The 20,033-nt window shown below is 36.0% G+C and overlaps 1 protein-coding gene and 1 long non-coding RNA gene across 3 annotated transcripts; one reads left to right on the top strand and one right to left on the bottom strand.

Moving 5' to 3' along the window:
- The first annotated feature begins 1,979 nt into the window (after positions 1 to 1,979).
- LOC116179243 lies at positions 1,980 to 2,501 on the top strand. The gene is made up of 2 exons (XR_004146978.1): positions 1,980 to 2,175; positions 2,224 to 2,501. It is a non-coding gene; the product is annotated as an uncharacterized LOC116179243 (long non-coding RNA).
- A 3,308-nt stretch (positions 2,502 to 5,809) lies between these two features.
- LOC116179844 lies at positions 5,810 to 12,549 on the bottom strand. 2 transcript variants are annotated; one of them, XM_031499697.1, is made up of 6 exons: positions 12,422 to 12,549; positions 7,753 to 7,967; positions 7,563 to 7,702; positions 7,204 to 7,512; positions 6,774 to 7,157; positions 5,810 to 6,718 (listed from the first exon to the last, which is right to left on the bottom strand). In XM_031499697.1, the coding sequence occupies exons 2-6, from the start codon at positions 7,920 to 7,922 to the stop codon at positions 6,522 to 6,524; spliced, it is 1,200 nt and encodes a 399-aa protein (XP_031355557.1). In that variant the 5' UTR covers positions 7,923 to 7,967; positions 12,422 to 12,549; the 3' UTR covers positions 5,810 to 6,521. The 2 variants fall into 2 exon arrangements, with proteins under 2 accessions (XP_031355557.1, XP_031355558.1); XM_031499698.1 differs by lacking the exon at positions 12,422 to 12,549 and adding an exon at positions 8,077 to 8,361.
- Between the last annotated feature and the right edge of the window lie 7,484 nt (positions 12,550 to 20,033).

The following is a 20,033-nucleotide window of genomic DNA, read 5'->3' on the forward strand; positions in this document are numbered from 1 at the left end:
TTTTGAATTGTCCATAATTTTTGAATGGTTAGTTTTGCTGACTTACTTTATACGGCACAAACGAGCACAAACGAAGCACAAACGATTGCAATTAAACCCATCGTTTGTGCTTTAATTTCGTGCGTGAAGTCAGCTGACCATTTTGAATTGTCCATAATTTTTGAATGGTTGGTTTTGCTGACTTTTGTTATACGGCACAAACGAGCACAAACGAAGCACAAACGATTGCAATTAAACCCGTCGTTTGTGCTTTAATTTCGTGCGTGAAGTCAGCTGACCATTTTGAATTGCCCATAATTTTTGAATGGTTGGTTTTGCTGACTTACTTTATACGGCACAAACGAGCACAAACGAAGCACAAACGATTGCAATTAAACCCGTCGTTTGTGCTTTAATTTCGTGCGTGAAGTCAGCTGACCATTTTGAATTGCCCATAATTTTTGTATGGTTGGTTTTGCTGACTTTTGTTATACGGCACAAACGAGCACAAACGAAGCACAAACGATTAAACTTAAATCCGTTGTTTGTGCTTTTCATGGCCAGCTCACTTCACGGACCCCTATATCTGGAACCAATTTTAACAACTAACTGGAACCAACAACACCTGACACCATGTCTTATAATTGGAGATTTATCGTAATTAGAATAAAACCAAACACGATATCCTATCATTTATTCTGGTCAACTCACCAGTGGCGTAACATACATATCTATAACATCTTCCTTCCAAACCGTACTAAATGGAGTCCCGCAGGGGTCCGTACTAGGCCCTATGTTGTTTCTCAAGTGCACTATACTCCTCCTCGTCTACAGTACACTGCTATGCAGATGACATTCAATTGTATTTGTCCTTTTATCCAACCGAAGTACAACAAGCAATAGCGGCTATCAATTATGACTTGCATCACATTGAACAGTTTTCCATTAAGCACTGTCTACAGTCAAATCCAACCAAATGCATGGCGATATTGTTTGGTAAAAAAACCGATCGACTCAAGTCTTTGAATGACATCAAGGTAACTTGTTGTGGGACTCTGATACCACTAGCGGACACGGTTAGGAATCTTGGTGTTGATATTGACTCCGCCCTAAGATTTACACCACACATCTCATCTTGTCTTAGAAAATCTTGTGCGTCGCTTAAAACGATACATATATCATATGCGGAATTGCTTGGATCGGTCTACTCGTGTGCTTCTCTGCTCCTCTTTGGTTTTCTCGCAATTTGACCACGCGGATGTAGTAGGTATATGGTCCTTGGTTAACTAGTTTTGATAACAAACGTGTGCAAAAAGTACAAAATAGTTGTGTGAGATTGATTTTCGGAATGAGGAAATATGATCATGTAAGTCACAAGTTGATCGATCTAAAATGGTTAAATATGCATAATAGGAGAGCTGGACCTAGGTACTTATTAAAGACATTTATTATTATTATTATGGTCGGTGTTTCTTGTGCGAACTCAGGTCTAGCCTGGTTAACTAATCGCACGGATTAAAATCAAGTAACGATTAGTGTCTGTGTCTGTGTCTGGTGAAGTTATGTAGGGTCCTAAAAAAAAAAAATCACACACGTACATTTAAATCTAGGGATAGTATGTAATTCATACTTACCAACATACCTATTGATGGGCACAATAGCCAACGCTATCAGGAAAGAGGAAAACAAAACAAAACAAAAAAATTCATTATAATAATTCCTGTAATTTTATTAAATGGAGTTTATTGTGTAAGTGTTTCTTTGGCTTTGCGTTTGGGTTGAATACGAGTGGGTTGTGATAACGTGGGGTGTTTCTGTGAAGAAGGAGTTATGTGTTTTTTAACTGTGCTAGGGCGTGTAACTTTATTATTATTATGGTCGGTGTTTCTTGTGAGAACTCAGGTCTAGCCTGGTTAACTAATCGCACGGATTAAAATCAAGTAACGATTAGTGTCTGTGTCTGTGTTATTATTATTATTTCCGGTTAAACCGGAAGTCATACCAGATTGTGTTTGCGATCAGATAGATTGTAATGTCACATATAAAATTTTGTTTGCCAAATTTGTGATATCTCGCCAAATGAAAGAGATATCGAGGCGACCCTCTTATCTCAAACCCACTATATATTAACAGATTTTTTTGTTAAATTAGCTGAAAATAACATTACTTTTGAAGAGGAACACAACACCGGACCAGGTAACAAATTCATTAGTAATTTTTCAAAATATGACCTCTGATCTCTAGCACCCTACTGCACATTTGGAACAAAGCTCTTGAGCAAAGGACAGAAGTTTCGTTCTTCGGGAAAATGGGGCAACTTGTCGTGTGAATGTGTGCTACCGCCGTACGCTTCATGTAAAAAAATTTGATTTATTATTTTTATACTCTTTGATTTAATTCATCTTTACATGGTCGCATTCCAGAATATACCTAAAGTAGATGTTTTATTCTTAAAGTTGCAATGAAATTGTTTTTTTTTGTTTTTGTTTGTGACTATGGCTATTATAGTGTTGTATAAGTTACTTGTATTTCAGTATCTAGTAGACCAGTAGAATATAAAAAGCACCAAATTAAACGAATCGGATTTAAATCCTACAAAAGGTTTTATTAACGATCCTTGAGAGCGTTTATACTTAATTTTTGTATTGCTGTCTGTTTGTTCGTCTGTCTCATCTGTCTGTCCGTGTGCACGATAACTTTGCGTAGAAACGCCCGATCGCGCTGTAAGTTGCTACACATGTACTTCAAGATATAAGAAAGGTGGGCTACGTAGATTAACGGGGCAAAAAGTTACAGCCCAAACCTCAAAAAATGGGGTTTCTATTATAATTCTTCTTACAAAGAACATATGAAAGTTTTCTGTGCTAGTAAATATTCTTTAAACCTCAAGCAGCTATGCAGATGAATAAAAAAATGCGCATGCGCAACCTAACTGTTGTATTTGCCCAATCCCAATTTTTTTTATTTGTTTAGATATTTAAAAGAAATTTTGTATGTACGCACCTCGAATAGAAGTAAAACTAATGCCGAATCAAAAAATTTGTTGTTCGCATGCGCAATCTCAGTTTTTTTATTTTATCAGATATTTAAAAGAAATCTTGTATGTAGGTACCTTGAGTAAAAGTGAAACTAATGACAATTCAAAAAATTTGTTTTACAAGCTAGCTGATCTGGTGGTACAGAATCAACCTCTTAAGGTGCGTTGTAAAAATTATTGAACTATTGTTCTACTTTTTTCACTGTTTGGTTCGTTATGGTGTCGAGGCTTGCACCAAGGAAAGAAATTTTTTCTGCGTTTATTACTAAAAAAGTTATTGCAAAAAAAACCAAAAAACCGTTTTTACATGCTCCACAATTTTACACTTTTGCCGTTTATTAACGATCTGGTCTGTCCGTCTGTTCCTTTGTCTGTATGTCCCTCTATCTGTCCGTGTGAACGATAATTTTTTAGATCTCCATTAGTTATGAACTGAATTGCATGAAATTCAATATGGGCATAGCTTTAGCCATATAATAGGCAATGCCAAAAGTTGAGTCGAATCGATTCAAAATTCACAGTGCCCTTTTCGCATCTCGACCATTTATAAACCGAATTGCAAACTTTTATTTATTAAAGTACTTATTTAAACGAAATTTGATACATAGGCACTTGGAATAAATGAAAATCTAACGCCAGTTTCAAAATTTGGTTTTGCGCATGCGCAGTGCCAACTTTTTTATTTATGGAAGAAATTAAACGAAATTTGATACATAGGCATTTGGAATAGAGGAAAATCTAACGCCAGTTTCAAAATTTGTTTTTTTCGTCGACCTCTCGATAACAATATAAATTACTCCTTAGTGACGAGTACAATGATGAAGCTTATTAATCGTTAGCAACCATTAATGGTTAGCAACCAACCATTATACGTTAGCAACCATTAATCGTTAGCAACCACTTATACATAACAACCATTTTATTAAAGGGAAATGACAATTATATAACAATTCACTTTCGGCAACAGCTGAGAACTTCCATCCACCTAACCATTTTAATCTCGGTTTTAATGTAGTGAGATCAGCAGCCAGTATGGTCGCCAAACGATCTCAGCAAAGCATATCGTGATGTATGTATGTGTAGCTCCTTGGATAAGGTATTGTTAAGGTATTCAGTTACGTACCCGTCAACGTGACATTTTCGGAAATATCTCCTTTCAAATTCATTGTATTCCATCAATTGCCGAACTGATCGAAACCGTTCCAATAAGTTTCTTTTGATTTGAGTGGATATAATGTTAAAATCGTCTCCGCAGCAGAGCAAACAACATAATCTTCCACTGCGATTACGAGGACTGACGGTACAGCATAAAACAACACATTACTATAGCAACGACAATAGCTGTACCTACAGTGACTTTATAGAGACAGTGGCGACAACAGGGTATCTCGTTTTTGATTGGTCGTTGGTTCCGGTCGCCATATTGGAGCTAAATTCCAAACTGGCCAATAGAAAACCTTCAAAACGACGCGGTACACTCCGTGCTATAATTATTAATTATACTGTTTTGACAGTGTCACCTGTAATTGTCACGGCTTCATGTTACTAGTTTATACTTTGCTTCTTGTATTTGCTTTATTTTACGTTTTCCGTCTCCAGTTTTATATAAACTCGATTTTTAAAGACGCATATAGTTTGGATTTATTACGATATTATAAGGTATGTAATCCGCTTAGTGTTTTTAGATGTAAAACTGTGCCTAACCTTACGACTGGTAATTGATGTAAAATTTTTTTCAGACGCCCTAAATACCTAATGAGTTTAGATAGAAAACTGGTTAGAGAAGCAGCTTATCCGAAATTTAGCAGCAAATTCAATTGTGATCGTAAATACGCTTGAATTGGTTTCATGTTTGCTGGAGCACATGGAATATTGATCTCTTGTACTCCGTGGACTAGATCAACGTGTTTTGTCTTCCATTTAAGAGACTAAAGAAATACTTTTAAGTCTGGAAGGAGCAACACGCGACAGGGGACAAGAAGTGACAGAAGACACTGAAATGTCAAACACAATTTAATGATTATTTATATGTACATTTTGGATATTGCACCATATGTCATACTTATTATACCGTTTTCCATATACCCATACCATTTTGAATTTGGGAGGCATTTGTTTTCCCATAGGTTGTTCTGCAAAGCTTTAAACGATCATTTCTGCGCCGTTCGTTTTGAACAAGAATCTTTACTTAAATGAAACTGACATTTATTATTCTACGCTCACAATTTGACATGACAAGGTATATTGATCTTACAATCAATTTTTTAGCTCCAATATGGCGGATTATGATAAGTTGTCGCCACTGTCCTTATAAAGTCACTGTACTTGGAGGTAGCGGGGTCAAGACGAAACAATGATGCTTGTGATCCCCAGTGAAGTGGATCCCTCTGGTGTCCTACCCACATTTGCATTTGTAGATAAGTTCTCTGGCAATGTTAACGGGCCGCTTCGGATGTTGGTGGTATAGATGCCAGAATTAGGATTTTACGAGGGTCAAATCGCAAGATTTTGTAATGACACCGGGTTAAATACACTGATTATTATACCACTCACCTCCTCCCAGATTCAGACTGATGAAAGATATAGTGGTAGGATTTAGATTTTACGTTGTGCCTTGTAGTATTTGAAGTTACAACTGTATAGGTCATCGTCTGCCAGTTCTTTTATTTGAAGTAGCACAAAGACAAGGTAAATTAAAGACAGAGTGATTTAGGTTTATTTCTTAATTAAAATGTTAGAAATGAACTTTTGTTCATGTGCAATCCACACAAATATTTTACAATAAATCCGTCATTGAAGAGACAATCTTCCTCGGCAATTAGAAAGCGTACAGCGTACAGACGTTCCAAAATAGTCAAATGGCTTATTTACAATGGATTAAAAGATTCCAAACTTTGTCGTTTGGAAAACCACCTGGCACCTCTACAGCTAAACTAGTCGGCACGAAACCGACCGCAACGTCATCCAACTGTCAACTCTTTTGATCCAAATTTTATTGGCTTTGTATGCCATTTTATATTTCCCGATAAACGGTGAAACCGGGGGCGAGCTTTTATGCTCACTCTCTCCTTTAACCGAGCCCTTAATTTTCGGTCTACTACAAGCGAACGCATATATGTCAGTACTCGGCACCGATTGGCCACGGAACGCTGGCCTTAGGCAATAAGTTTAACATTTTTACGCATTTATTTTGTTTAACTGCCTAATAAAGACGTTTATTATTTATAACAATTATTTTTCTATTTTTAAAAGGTCATAATAATTGATTCCTTCCTGAATCAGTAACACCCAATACTTATTAAAAAGAAATACGGCATGTGAAAGTATCTACGGTAACATAACTAGATACAGTTACAATCTCTTAATTTTTTTATGTAAGGTACACATCCAGTAGTAATTAATTGGCTGTATCTACATTATAACACTGCGTATGGTGGATTGACCACAAAAGATATTTTCTAATTAAAAGGATTGGGAAAAAAATCATTCGAGAAAACAGTTCTCGCTAGTCACGGACGTCAAATAGTCCTAAACTATTATAAAACGGTAAGAAATGAAACAGTTCTTTTAAGTATACTTCATTGTTGAAGCAGTGATGTCTAAAACTGTCTTTGCTGCCGTCCGCCAAAAAGTTCTCTGGTGAGGCCCCCTCTGTTCTACTGGCTTTCATGAACGGAAGTCCATAAATTGATGCGGCGAAACCTAAACGACTCATCATAAGATGATAACGGTAGGTACATACAACAATATAAATTACCACAGTAGCCCATTATACGAAAATCCTCATCAAATTCCGCACGTGTTGGTACGATTTTCACGCGGAGCTTCCTTAAATTCATAACGAAGGTTTCAAAATAACGATTGACAATTGAAACTTTTTCACATTTAATTCCCTCCATAAGACTTGTAGCTAGAAAGAAATGCAGGTCGAAGCACGGGCTTGTAAAAGTAGAATGCTGTACGTCGACAAATGCAACATTCGTGAGATTTCCATCCGGGCCGTAGGAAAACAAAATGTTGGCGGTCCAAAAATCTCCACGATTCAGCACGCTGAAATTGACTTTCAAGTTCTGTAGGTCGTAGATATTTAGCAGTATGTGAGGTTTGGCTCGATTGAGTTTCTCCACATAGTCGCCCAGCTCTACAGTTTAAGAAACAGGTAAATTTGTAAGAGGAAGAGTGTTTACCTGGCCAATTTCGGCACACGTTAACCACTTCCTCGTAGCTGGCACTCATGATGTCGTGCAGACGGTCGGTTCGTCGAAACGGCGAGTGATGAAACTTTGGCAGAATGCTGGAGTCCAGCATGTGCAATGCGGCCGTCGCGGCATGATAGTAGGCGAGCTTCTCAACGGCCAGGAGACTGTGCTCCAAATCTAAACCAACTCGTTTATCGAGCACTCTGTAATTCAACGAAGATAAATCTTCGAGAATTATTATAGGTTTCGGTTCTCGACTGGTGTAATAAACACTGGGTGCGAACTTCTCTCTGTAGTCTGTAATTTGTAATGCTTAGCTTTGAAGTACGTGCCGTAGATGTGCTCACTTAACATTAGCAGTTTCGGAATTACCGTCGAGTAAGTTTCAATTTCGCAATCGAACATCCCCATGTCGGTGACAAATTGCGCCATAAATTCGTTATCCGGTAAACATTTGGCAACGAGTGCGATCTCGTGGTTCTCCTGCCTAAAATTACTAGGACACTCACAGCCTTTAGAGTTGGTAAGTATACACACTTTTTTTCGAAGTGGTAGGCAACAGTAATTCTTCTCAGCTTGCTGCAAAAGTTAAGAGCCGAGTTGGTCATGTCCTCTACTTTTACGTTTGAGATATGGATCATCTGTTGAAAGTGATTTTCCAAAATGGATTTGAAAAACTCGTTCGTAAATTCTGGCGTTGACTCCATTGTAGTGGTAATCTCAACTGGAATGACTGCTAGAGATGGCTATACCTAATAAAATGATTAGAGCTTCTATAATATAGTACGAATTTATTCATTAAGCGTAAAAAAACAAATGTCCCAGGAAATATGGGAGGAGGGGTAATGAGTAGGTACCTACCCTTTGCAACGAAAAAGTATTGTAGCGAACATTCCAGAAATCTCGATAGACATCGAGGCGCCATGAAAGATCGTAATCTTTCCGAGAAATATGGCGTGCTTGTTCGAGAACCTTCTTGAATACTTAGTCCGGATTCCTTGGGAAGCGATCTAGATCTTTCGGGAGAGAGGTGGTATTTGGTATATAAGCAAACGAATTGCGTTTCGGGGCCGTTCCAATTACCACGCCGAAGTGATAATTTATGTATTCGTAAGTGATATGATAAGTAATAGCATTGAATTTATATGTAATACTTTACCGTTATAAATTAATTCTTTTCAAGGCCTATATTTAATTAGTTGTAATAAATAAAGCTCGCAATTAAATTTACCTTACAGTATACAATACTAAATGGTGCATTGAAAACAAACAGCACAACTTTAGGTTGAAATGGGACATGAGACACATTTTTTTTACTTAGAACAGTCTCTTTAAGACACTTTTGTCGTAAAGTTTTAGGAAAACTGTTCTAACGTGTATTGCTCATCCTATAACCTACAATTTTCAGGGTTGAGGTGCTTATGTGAAGATGAAGAAGCCATATTTACCTGTCTAACCAGAGAATTCGCTATTTCAACTTGCACTTTTGATGGATATTATTATGAAAGTCAGAACAATGAGCAAATAGGTGGCAATATTCCAAAACTAATTTTCATTTAAATACCTAAATAGCGTCAATTTGAGCTACGCGAAAAAATCCCTACAAATATATTACTACAAAAGCTGAAATTCTTCCTCAAATTTAATTAAACAATTTCTAATTTGAAAAAAACTGAAACTGTATAGTTGAAGTGCTTATGCCGCTATGAAAATGACTCGGTAAACTCTACAACCTGTCTCAACAAAAATTTGTAGAACTTCTATAAATAAACCGATACAACGAAATATCGAAGGATCCTCAGTATTACCACCACTTTTTAACGACCATTTGTTTCAACTTTGCAAAACCACATACATATAGGCAGTCAACAAAAATGCATCAACTTCATTAGGAAACGAGATAATATTCTTAATCTTTTTCCCAACGATCTTGGTGCATGAATAACGCTTTGACATGTTGTGATCAAAATACATATATGGTCCCCAAAAATGCACCAAATTCATGTCTTGGGCATTGAGATCATGCTTTTAGACTTTTTCCCAATGATCTCGGTGCAAGAATAACGATTTTGACATGTTTTGACGAAAAATGCATCAAATGTAGGTACTTATGTCTTGGGCATGGAAATAATATGCTCTTGGTCTTTTTCCTAACGATCTCGCCGCAAGAATAACGATTTTGACATGTTTTGATGAAAATGCATGTGGCCCCAGAAAAAGAATTTGACATCTTTATATCATAGACATATGTTTCTGGGCATCAAGATAATGCGTTTAATGAGTTTAAATTCATGTGAAAATAATAATTTTGGGTACATTTAAAGTTCCAGAAAATCAATATACAGGGGGGTGACTTGCGTAAAGCATCATAGGAATTTCAATGTAAAATTCATAACATGCGATTATTGGCTCCCCAAGTTATTTTAGAGTAAAAATGTATTAGTTTTTTATTAAAAAAATTTTTTTACGCCAATTAACCGTATTAGTTTTCAACTTTTTGCATAATAAAGACGGAAAATTGGAAAAATAAAATCCGCAGCTTTTTCAATAATCTGCGATGCCATGGAATTTTCTAAAACAAAAAGATATCCAGTATCAATTAGCAGCAGTTCGAAATGGATTTTTTTCACTACTAGCGTCTGATGACATGATTATTAACCTTTTTTCCACTTGTAAAGTAGGCTTTCTCGGCATTTGTTCAAAGTGGTTAATAATGTGCACATTATTAACTAGTAGTCAATAATGAGAACTTTCACGCTGTCACTTTTAGAAAACACAACCCGAAATTTCGCTCAATAAACGTTTGGACAAGTTCTTTAAAATGAATAATTGCCACCATCCGCCATTTCCAGAGAAATTACATACCTAAAATTATCACATTTTGAAAAAATTCGAACGAAATTACTCTTTGAAAATATCTCAATGAACAAAATACGGCCTGTTTGACTGTTACTTCTACGTACTTGATTGCATTTTAAATTAATAAACAAAAAATTCTGTCCGCAACCGTTCACTTTCTTATCAATATAATATGTTAAGTTAGAGGATTTCAAGTGCTAGTAGTGAAAAAAATAGTATATATACCACGGTAGAGTAGTCTATTATTGCCTTCGCACCTTACACTCCTCGGCGCAAGCGCCTCGAGATGTGGTGCTCAGGCAATTAACTGTACTTCTCTACCTTGATATATTATAATGTACTATTATAATCGACTTGGTTACTGTCTTGTAATTAATGGTGACTTATTCGAACATTTATTGTAAATTGTTATATTAGGAAACCGTTTTTAGTAATTTGGTCTTTCTTTATGTTGAATTCGCTGTTCTGAATATAATACTTTTTTCTCCAACCACCTGAATAAGACGCTATTTTGTGACAGTGTTCGGTACCTAAAATTGACGTTTTGCGGATTAATTGCTTTCACCATGGCAACTGTACAAAAAGTGGATACTTTTGGTCCTAGTACCAAAAAGAAATTGACCTTGAAAATTGGCCAATTAAAAAATTGCAATCACGGAGATATGTCACATTGACATCGTTTTACATTGCAGGTTGTAAGATATTTCTATACATACAAATCAAATATTTTTGCATATTCAATGCAAATAATGGTGTTACCTATACGTATGTACATGTATTGAAAATGATTTACGCTCGCTATTTTTATTTAAACCATGTGTAACGTAATTTACATATTCCGTGAACGTAATTTTAATACGTATCATTGAATTCAGATTTATTATTCAATGTACGTATACAACCCGCCGTCGCGCGTAACGCCATCTACTTCAGACCCATTGCACTATTATCTGTCATTTTGAATTCAAAATTTGAAAAAGTTAATTGCAATTAATTTTAATTAAAAAACTGTATGGTAAGTATTTTATTTCAATACAAAATATAACAATATTAATTGTGTATACAATAAAATGACTGAAACTGATAGCGACATGGATTGCACTCCGCTAGAGATTATAGAAATGGCAGAACATGCTACCTCAAAATTTGCTCCCTACAAAGTCGCGAGAGGTGAGAAGTAAGAAGTAAGAACGAATAGGTTATAAGTTAACCTAAAAACTAGAGTGGTATGACACGTGAGGACAAGAAAGCAGAAGTTCTTATACTATAGTAGTGAAACTGTGACTGAATCTAAATTCGAATATAATTTGAAGTAAAGGGGGTTGGAGAAAAATTTTATGTTTTATTCGTACAAAAAATGCGTTTTCGGGACTCGGAAGGTTGCTGGACTCCGCTGACGCGTCGTCCAGCAACTATCTTCCTCGTCCCGAAAACTGACATTTTTTGTACTAATGAAACAAATAACTATTTGATAGAATTTGATTTGTTTTATAGCAGACATTCCATGGCATGACGGATATTGGCGTAGTTTTTGTATTATTAAATTCCATGGCATCACTGATTATTGAAAAAAATGGGGGTTTGATTTTTCTAATTTTCCGTCTTTATTATGCAAAAAATTGAAAACTAATACGGTTGATGACGTAAAAAAATTTTTTCTACAAAAAACCTTACTACATTTTTGCTCTAAAATAATTTGGGGAGCCAATAATCGCATGTTATGAATTTTACATTGAAATCCCTATGATGCGTTACGCAAGTCACCACCCTGTATAGCAGTACCCGTACGTCAATTTCAACACGATCGGTTACCTTTAAAAAGAGTTATAGCGGACACGGACAGACGGACGGACAATACAAAACTATAAAGACTTAGGTTAAAGTAAAATTGGCCCTCCTTCAAAATAAAAACCGACCGATACTTGGATTTTTGTCAAAACATTTAGACTGCTTTAAGGAGGCACAAATTTTCGTTGGGCACCGTGTATAACTAAATAATTGTTGAGCGGGCTTTTGTAATCTAAGAGCGCACAGAATTGAGAAGAACCGTCGAGTGAAAAATAGGAAAAACTGTACTGCGGTGACATCTAGAGTATGGCAACGATAATAATAATCTAGTTGACGTAATGGAAATTGGAAAATGATCAAAGTCTGTAATGAAACTTAACCTAACAAATTAGTAGGTACCTAATTACTGTAGGTAAGTAAGTAATGCTTATTGCACGTATGTATCATAATATATGGTTAATTGGTACCTTCGATCATACATATGTATGATCGAAGATTGGTACCATTTTGAAGTTATTGTTCGACTTCCATCCACAAAAAAAATACATAAAATGCTTACCTTCCTTGCCTGGCGATTATTATAAATAATAATAGAGTAGGTAGGTTTAGATTCTTAGTATTCAGCTTTGAATATAGACTACTAAAGAAGTACAGATTGTATGGATCACGATGAGGGTGTTAGGTGTGTTGCCTATATACTCATTTTTACTTAAATATGTGGTTAATAATTTAAACTCATTCCTTATTATTGAAAACTGTAACATTCGCTAGTAGCGTCACCTATAAAGCATTTAGATGTAGACTGTAAGTAAGAAATTTATTTTCTGGATATTAGCAAAGCTTTGAAATCAAAGGTAAAAGCAAATTTATTTCATCTTCTATCTTTGTCTCACCTTCGAGTAACTATTTTTGTTCCAACACGGACTATGGAAATGCGCTTTTTAGCGCATTTTTGCAAAAAAATTTTTTTGTAAAAAGTAGCTTTTAATCTCACTTTGGCTGGCTGGCTGGCTGGCTGGCTGGTCGGCTGGCTGGCTGGCTGGCAGTAAATGCGCGCCCGTAGAAAAACGCTTGTAAAAAGACAAGGAGTGTACATGTAACTATCGGGGCCGTGTAATTAAGAACGTTAGGGATGGGGCTACAAGATTTGGAGTCGACGACATCTGGACGCCATCCCCGAGCGTATTATACTAACCTGGAGATTTTTCAGTTGTTATCTTCTTCTACAGTTTTTCTCCGATTGTTTTCAAATTGGTGTCGTCGGGAAGATCTTGTCAACGCGCACAACTCCTGCGTCGCGGAATTTTGTTTTTTTTTCCTAGGGGCGACATAAACCACCTTTTGCGCGGCGCGCTTCGAGGGATAGACGACTTTGGGCGCCCAAAAGTTTCTTACAGCGCGAATCGCGGTCTCTCTTTCTCGTGTCACTAATAGAAGGTCGAGCTATGTGAAGTACCCAAAAGTTGAATACGATTTTATGCCGGGATTTTAGCGAAATCTACCAAAATGTGAATTACGAATGAACGGGACGCGGAACTGTGTATCGACAAAGGGAATGTGGTAACCCCCGACGAGATCTTACTGATGGTGCAGTCGAAACTTCAAATCCGAATTGTTGCGGGTGATCAGAAGTGGGTGTCGACAAAGGGAATATGGTAACCCCCGACGAGATCTTACTGATGGTGGAGTCAAAACTTCAAACGCGAATTGCGAGTGCACGGTAAGTGAGAAAATGGTACCGACAAAGTGAACGTGGTAGCACAGATTTGTCTGTGGTGGTAGCTTTCGGCAAGATCTTATTGATGGTGGAGTCAATATTGGCTAATAAAACACTGATCTGCCACACAAAAATGCGCTGAAGTCCCTTCGATCTCACACGAGGACTTTGATCATTTTTGTTATTTACGATTACTTTTAACAACGTTTTAACTTATTTAACAATTCAATACATTTTGCGTATACATTTCTAATTTATTGTATTTACCCCTTTTATCTGTAGATATCTCATTGATAAGTAGTCTGCCTGCAGTATAATCCTATTGCCAATAGGATTTATTGCAACGAACGTGTTTTATCAATTTGAAATATTTAGCGAATCAAATATGAATGAAAATACAAAAATGTATAGGTACTTTATGTAATAAGTTGGGTTATTAGGGATTTGTTACATTACGGGTGAATTGTTTGAAGAAGAAAGATGCTCCGCACCAGAGATTAAACATTGGATAGCGCTTATACCTATAGCATAATATTATGCCTATAGCATGGGCGAACTTTTCGCACCCTGCTTTATTTCTGAACCAATTTTAACTAAATTTTTGTTAAAATAATCGCTCTTTATGTTAGTTTGTTTTAGTAAAAGTACGACAAAAATAAAACTCGACGCCTTTACTGAAATCTCTTTTGTTATACAAATCGTTAAGTAATGGTAGAACATCCTAAATTTAAAACTAATGCAAAACAAAGAATTAAGTAGGTATCTAAATAAACCGAGGGTCTACTGACCCATTTTAAAGATTTTACTTTCATTTAGCTACCTGTACCGAACATTGTTTTCATTTATTTTTTCTGAACAATAATCACAGATACGAAAAAGTTTCTAAAGATATCAGAATGCGGTATCAAGCACATTGTTTTAATTGGATATATGTTTATCAAGATATCAGACAGTTTTCATTCTTTTGCCTTCTTTGTTCTTTCATTCAAATTGGTGACAAAATTAATTATATGTTTTTGTAATAATCAGAAAATGCATTATATAAAATAGCTAGCTGTCTGGAAATTGGTACCTCTATTTTGAATATTTTAGGTACCTCATTTATAAAGGTACACGAGGGCGAATCTAAAAGGATTAAAAGGGATTTTTTTGCACTTAAACATAGGCTTAGAATGCACGGCACAAATGCTTCTAGATCTGTCACTGCTACATAACATAATGGACATTATGGCTAATTTCCCACTTTCATTATCAGGCAATGCCAGCTTGGTACCATCGATGCAGAACGAGATTGCGTCCAAGAAATTATGTTCTCGCCATTTTGAAGACGACTGTTTCACCAATACCTCCAAAAATAAACTAAAAATGTTCCAAAACCCACTCGTGGGTATTGCCGCGTAACACAAAGTATTGAAACGACGCATCGTCACCAAAAGCACACAAAATGTCGAATCTGCATATTGAAGCACGTCCACGTTCAGAGAAAGAGAGGAGTTAAATAAGTAAAATAAAGTTTCAAAGAAATATTACCATACATAAGAAAGTTGGCTATGAGCAGCCTGTGCAGTCACTGCGTATGCCCACATAATTTTTACTATGTGCAAAATGTTTACCTTTACTAGAAGCGCCTGTGGTTAAAATTTCAAAGAAATATCTCCATAAATAAGAAATTTGGCATTGCGCAGTATGCCCACACATCACTGCGCATGCCCACACATTATTTTTACTATGTGCGAAATGTTTGCCTTTACTAGAAGCGTCTGTAGTTAAAATTTCAAAGCAATATCTCCATAAATAAGAAAGTTGGCATTGCGCAATCACTGCGCATGCCCACATAATTTTTACTATGCGCGAAATGTTTATCTTTACTAGAAGCGTCTGTGGTTAAAATTTCAAAGAAATATCCCCATAAATGTGAAAGTTGGTATTGCGCAGTCTGCGCAAAATATGGAGTTAAATGAAACTGATCGAATTGGGCAAATATAGACCATAACAGCTATCAATTAGCGAAAACTCGAAGTCTCTAGGTGGCTCAGGGTCCGAGATCTCGATGGAACGGACGGACGGACGGAAACACGAGCACATAAGCTTTACCTCAACTTCGTTGTGTTACGCTAAAAAGTGATGCCATACCTAGGAAATATGACTGGATTAGTGCCCGTACTCAGTCACCAGATTTATCGTTTGCAAGTTCGTCCAGATCAGTTGAAGAGAGTGACAAAATATTTCTCCAAGAAAGTTTAGATTTGCCAGATAGATTAAAAGTTCAACCATTATCTGCACAACTATTCCGTGGTTCAAAGATACAATCACTCAAAGACATGGTGGAAAAACAGAAACTTATTATTTCTAAACAAAATAAAGTTATTTGTGGTATGTGCGCAATTATAAAAAATTTAAGAAAGAAAAACTCTTTTGAAAAAAGTTAATAGTGTACACTTAGCTTTAAACACCATAACGTTCCGGAAAAAGTACAGCAGAACATTAATCAATATGCAGTTGTATAATAAAAAAATGTTCCAAAACCCACTCGTGGGTATTGCCGCGTAACACAAAGTATTGAAACGACGCATCGTCACCAGAAGCACACAAAATGTCGAATCTGCATATTGAAGCACGTCCACGTTCAGAGAAAGAGAGGAGTTAAATAAGTAAAATAAAGTTTCAAAGAAATATTACCATACATAAGAAAGTTGGCTATGAGCAGTCTGTGCAGTCACTGCGTATGTCCACATAATATTTACTATGTGCGGAATGTTTGCCTTTACTAGAAGCGCCTGTGGTTAAAATTTCAAAGCAATATCTCCATAAATAAGAAAGTTGGCATTGCGCAGTCACTGCGCATGCCCACATAATTTTTTACTATGCGCGAAATGTTTATCTTTACTAGAAGCGTCTGTGGTTAAAATTTCAAAGAAATGTCCCCATAAATATGAAAGTTGGCATTGCGCAGTCTGCGCAAAATATAGAGTTAAATGAAACTGATCAAAATGGGCAAATATAGACCATAACAGCTATCAATTACCGAAAACCCGAAGTCTCTAGGTGGCCCAGGGGCCGAGATCTCGATGGAACGGACGGACGGACGGACGGAAACACGAGCACATAAGCTTTACCTCAACTTCGTTGTGTAAAAAAAAGTCAAATCGAAATGAACGAGACGACGATACTTCTTTAATGCATTTTATACACAATTTCGTATTATCTTTGATATTTAAAATGAAAATGACCAGCAAGAGTTTGTTGTGTTTTGCATTTCAATTACCTATTTTGGCGATAATTTTGGATATCTGATGTGTTCCCAAACATAATGCCATTTTAAACGCTCCCTCAATTAGGATGTCTATGAAGATCACAGCTTAATGTATATTGTTTTGTATTTTCTTTCAAGTTATGCAAATTGGTCCCTTGAATGGTTTCTATTCTCAACGGGTGGCGGAGCACACTGTTTTGGAGCAACCCACACGTCAATGTCAACCCCTATTATTCGGTTGGGTTATGTATTTCTTTCGACCTGTGCAAATTTCTTCGCTTGTTACATGCTATAGATGTAAGACGATATTGGAAACTATAACCTTTGACAAAAAAAAAACAGAATTTGGAATAACGGTAAACGCTTCAGTAGCATTAAGGATGAAGGAATCAAAATCAAATAATTTTCAGTGATTTTTTATATATAACTCTCGCCAGGAAAGATTGCCGGTCACAGCACGCATTGTGTCAATTTACATGTTTTTTTAAAGATGCGAGCAACATCCGGAATAGGATCGTGCCAATGTTGAACGAAAAGAGCAAGAGGTAATACGCTAGTGACAAGGACGATTAGTCTCGACGTACATGGGACAAGGTTCGATTCCAGGGAAATTATCGACTCAACCTCATTAAAAAGGAGTACATGGAGTTCCCTGGAGTAATAATAAGCGATAGTGTGCTTGCCACACACAACCTTCCTCGAGTTAATGGCCTAACGCGGGTTTATAATAATTATTATTACCAATTCCGCCCCGTTTAGGGGTGCGCCAATTTGGGATCAGAATTTACAGGGTCAATCATACCTACCCATGATTGCTATTCATGGCGTAGTTTCTTTACAAGAACTTTCGCAGACGCAACTCGTTGTTTGTGCAGTTACAATCTTATACCTCAAGAGGCAAATTGTTAATGAACTCCACCTTAAAACTCAAACATAACAAATAATAATTACGTCACAATACCTTGTTTACGTTGAAATTATTTTGGAGACTACGTAGGAAAATGCATCACAAATAAAATCATATTTTTAGTTTTTTGAGGGTCAAATGAACATTAGTAATTGAAAGTTGAAAGGCGAAGTTTTCGTTAATTCCCATTGTCAACATTTATCGCTGAAATTTATTACGTTGAGGTATCTCGTTTGAAACAAAACTCTTAACTTTCCTATTTAGACAGGAACAGTAATGTTTCCATGGGTGAACATTTGCGATATATGTAGGTAATTCAATTACAGTCTACCTAAATATTACACAAGGTATACCGTTTGATAATATAATTAGCAAACTTACGCATATACATACATTAATATGTACCAAATTCTATCGTACATTGCAAATTTACGTTCTTTTTTTATGGAAAGTTCAATACGAATTCCAGCAACTGGTTGGAAAGATCTGGTAAAAAGTGGATTTTATCCTTTATTTTACTATAGGTTGCCTGCAATATCGCACCTTCATCATTTGCCTTCGACATCTCGTTGTCCCAGTTGGCCTACCCAGCAAGAGGGAAAAATATTACATATTCAGAAAATTAGTGCCACTTTGTTATCCTACTTTTTGTTTTTAGTCACATTAGGAACAGTAGTAAATTAAAAATGACATGGGTGGAGTTAACTTTCCATTAAAATTAAGATGGAAGCACAAAAGAAACTACGACAAGTACGAGAAGAGGATAAGATTTCCTATTCAGGAATTTGTTGCTATAAAATAAAACTGAATTTTGTGTTGCAAGACAGAAAATTGACAGGTTTCATACTAGACTAGATATTATCATAGTTGAATTCTTCAATAGCGTAATATGCTTACGCTAACGACATTTATAATTGAAACATTTACCATTACGAAAAAATGGGGATGTTAAAAAATACTGTTCCAAAAAACCATGTCGACATACACACGACATTTATGAGAGGAAAATATACGATGGATGAATTTTTTAATTTCCTATTATTGGCTTCCCTAATTATTTTAGAAATAAAGTCTATTTAGGTTTTTTATATAGAGAAAAAAATTACGAATCCGTACTATCGTTTCCTTTTTTATAAATTCAGAAACAGTAAAATTGAAAAAATTTAAAACTGTGAACATGGAATTATGAAATTAAACAAAATCGCCTGCATTTGCCATTAGTTAGCTTTTGTTTGATCTCAAACTGTCATGGCAGTGGCACCACTGATTTTCTTAAAAGCGCCAGTTTTTAGTTATCAAATTTCTTGGTTTCAAACTTCAAAAAATTAAGAGCTATACTAATCATGGATTCGTAATTTTTTTTCTAGAAAAAACCTAAATAGAATTTATCTCTAAAATAATTAGGGAAGCCAATAATCAGAAATGAACAAAAAATTACTATTGAAATTCCTATGGTGCGATGTTCAAGTCACCACCCGGTTTATTTAAAGGCTTCGTGTCATAAACATTTTTTTCTAATTTCAGATATTTGGGCACTATCCGCCACTTACCGCTTGACTCACCCTGTAGAATGAATTTCCAAGGTCAGCGTGATAAAATTAGCTATCTTTTAACATTTGACGTCGTCTCCGTCGTCTCCATTTTGCGTGTATGATTCAAATAAATTTATCTCCATGCCAAAAATAGCTCTACTACGGGGTGACTTTCTTGGCGGGGAAATTCTCCATTTTATTAACGCAGTGAGTTCGCCAGTGATAGCGATACGATAAGTTCGATTTTAAGTTAAGCCTGTGAATCCGGAATTAATTTCCATTAATAAACATTGTTAATAATCACGAGCTTATTGCACAAAAGCCCGATAATTCACATGCGGCATCGCCGTCCTTGTTTTAAGTCCAAGATTAGCATTATTTTCGTGTGCGGCAGTTTTGGCCAGTACGTGACCTTTTTTTCGGCGATAATCTCTGAACTGTTCTTTTCCAGATAACCCGAAGTGTACAAAAAAACCAAGGTTACTTTCATTTTGCAGGTAAACACTTTTTCGCGTATAAACTAATATTGTGTGCCGATTTTCATTACAATGAAAAAGCATCAGACTGTGTTGATCCAATTATGTGTAGTAGGTTGGAATTCTATTCTACTAATCCATCAAGGAGAGGAGATTATCCCATTCCGTTAACTTTATGTTAACACTAATGTGCTTATATTGTTCCAATGCAATAAGAACTTATTGGTTCATTAGTCAATCCCTAAAAAGTGCTCCAGGATGTAATATGACAAACATATTATATATT

Source organism: Photinus pyralis, unplaced genomic scaffold (assembly GCF_008802855.1).
Source record: "Photinus pyralis isolate 1611_PpyrPB1 unplaced genomic scaffold, Ppyr1.3 Ppyr1.4_LG8, whole genome shotgun sequence".
Lineage (NCBI taxonomy): Eukaryota > Metazoa > Arthropoda > Insecta > Coleoptera > Lampyridae > Photinus > Photinus pyralis.

Excerpts from the sequence above, each read along its gene's own strand:
- LOC116179844 (XM_031499697.1), bottom strand. The coding sequence starts at position 7,922 with ATGGAGTCAACGCCAGAATTTACGAACGAGTTTTTCAAATCCATTTTG. Across the intron at positions 7,703-7,752 it reads GCCTACCACTTCGAAAAAAA|GCAGGAGAACCACGAGATCG; the intron begins GTGTGTATACTT and ends TAGTAATTTTAG. Across the intron at positions 7,513-7,562 it reads TCCGAAACTGCTAATGTTAA|ACTACAGAGAGAAGTTCGCA; the intron begins GTGAGCACATCT and ends TACAAATTACAG.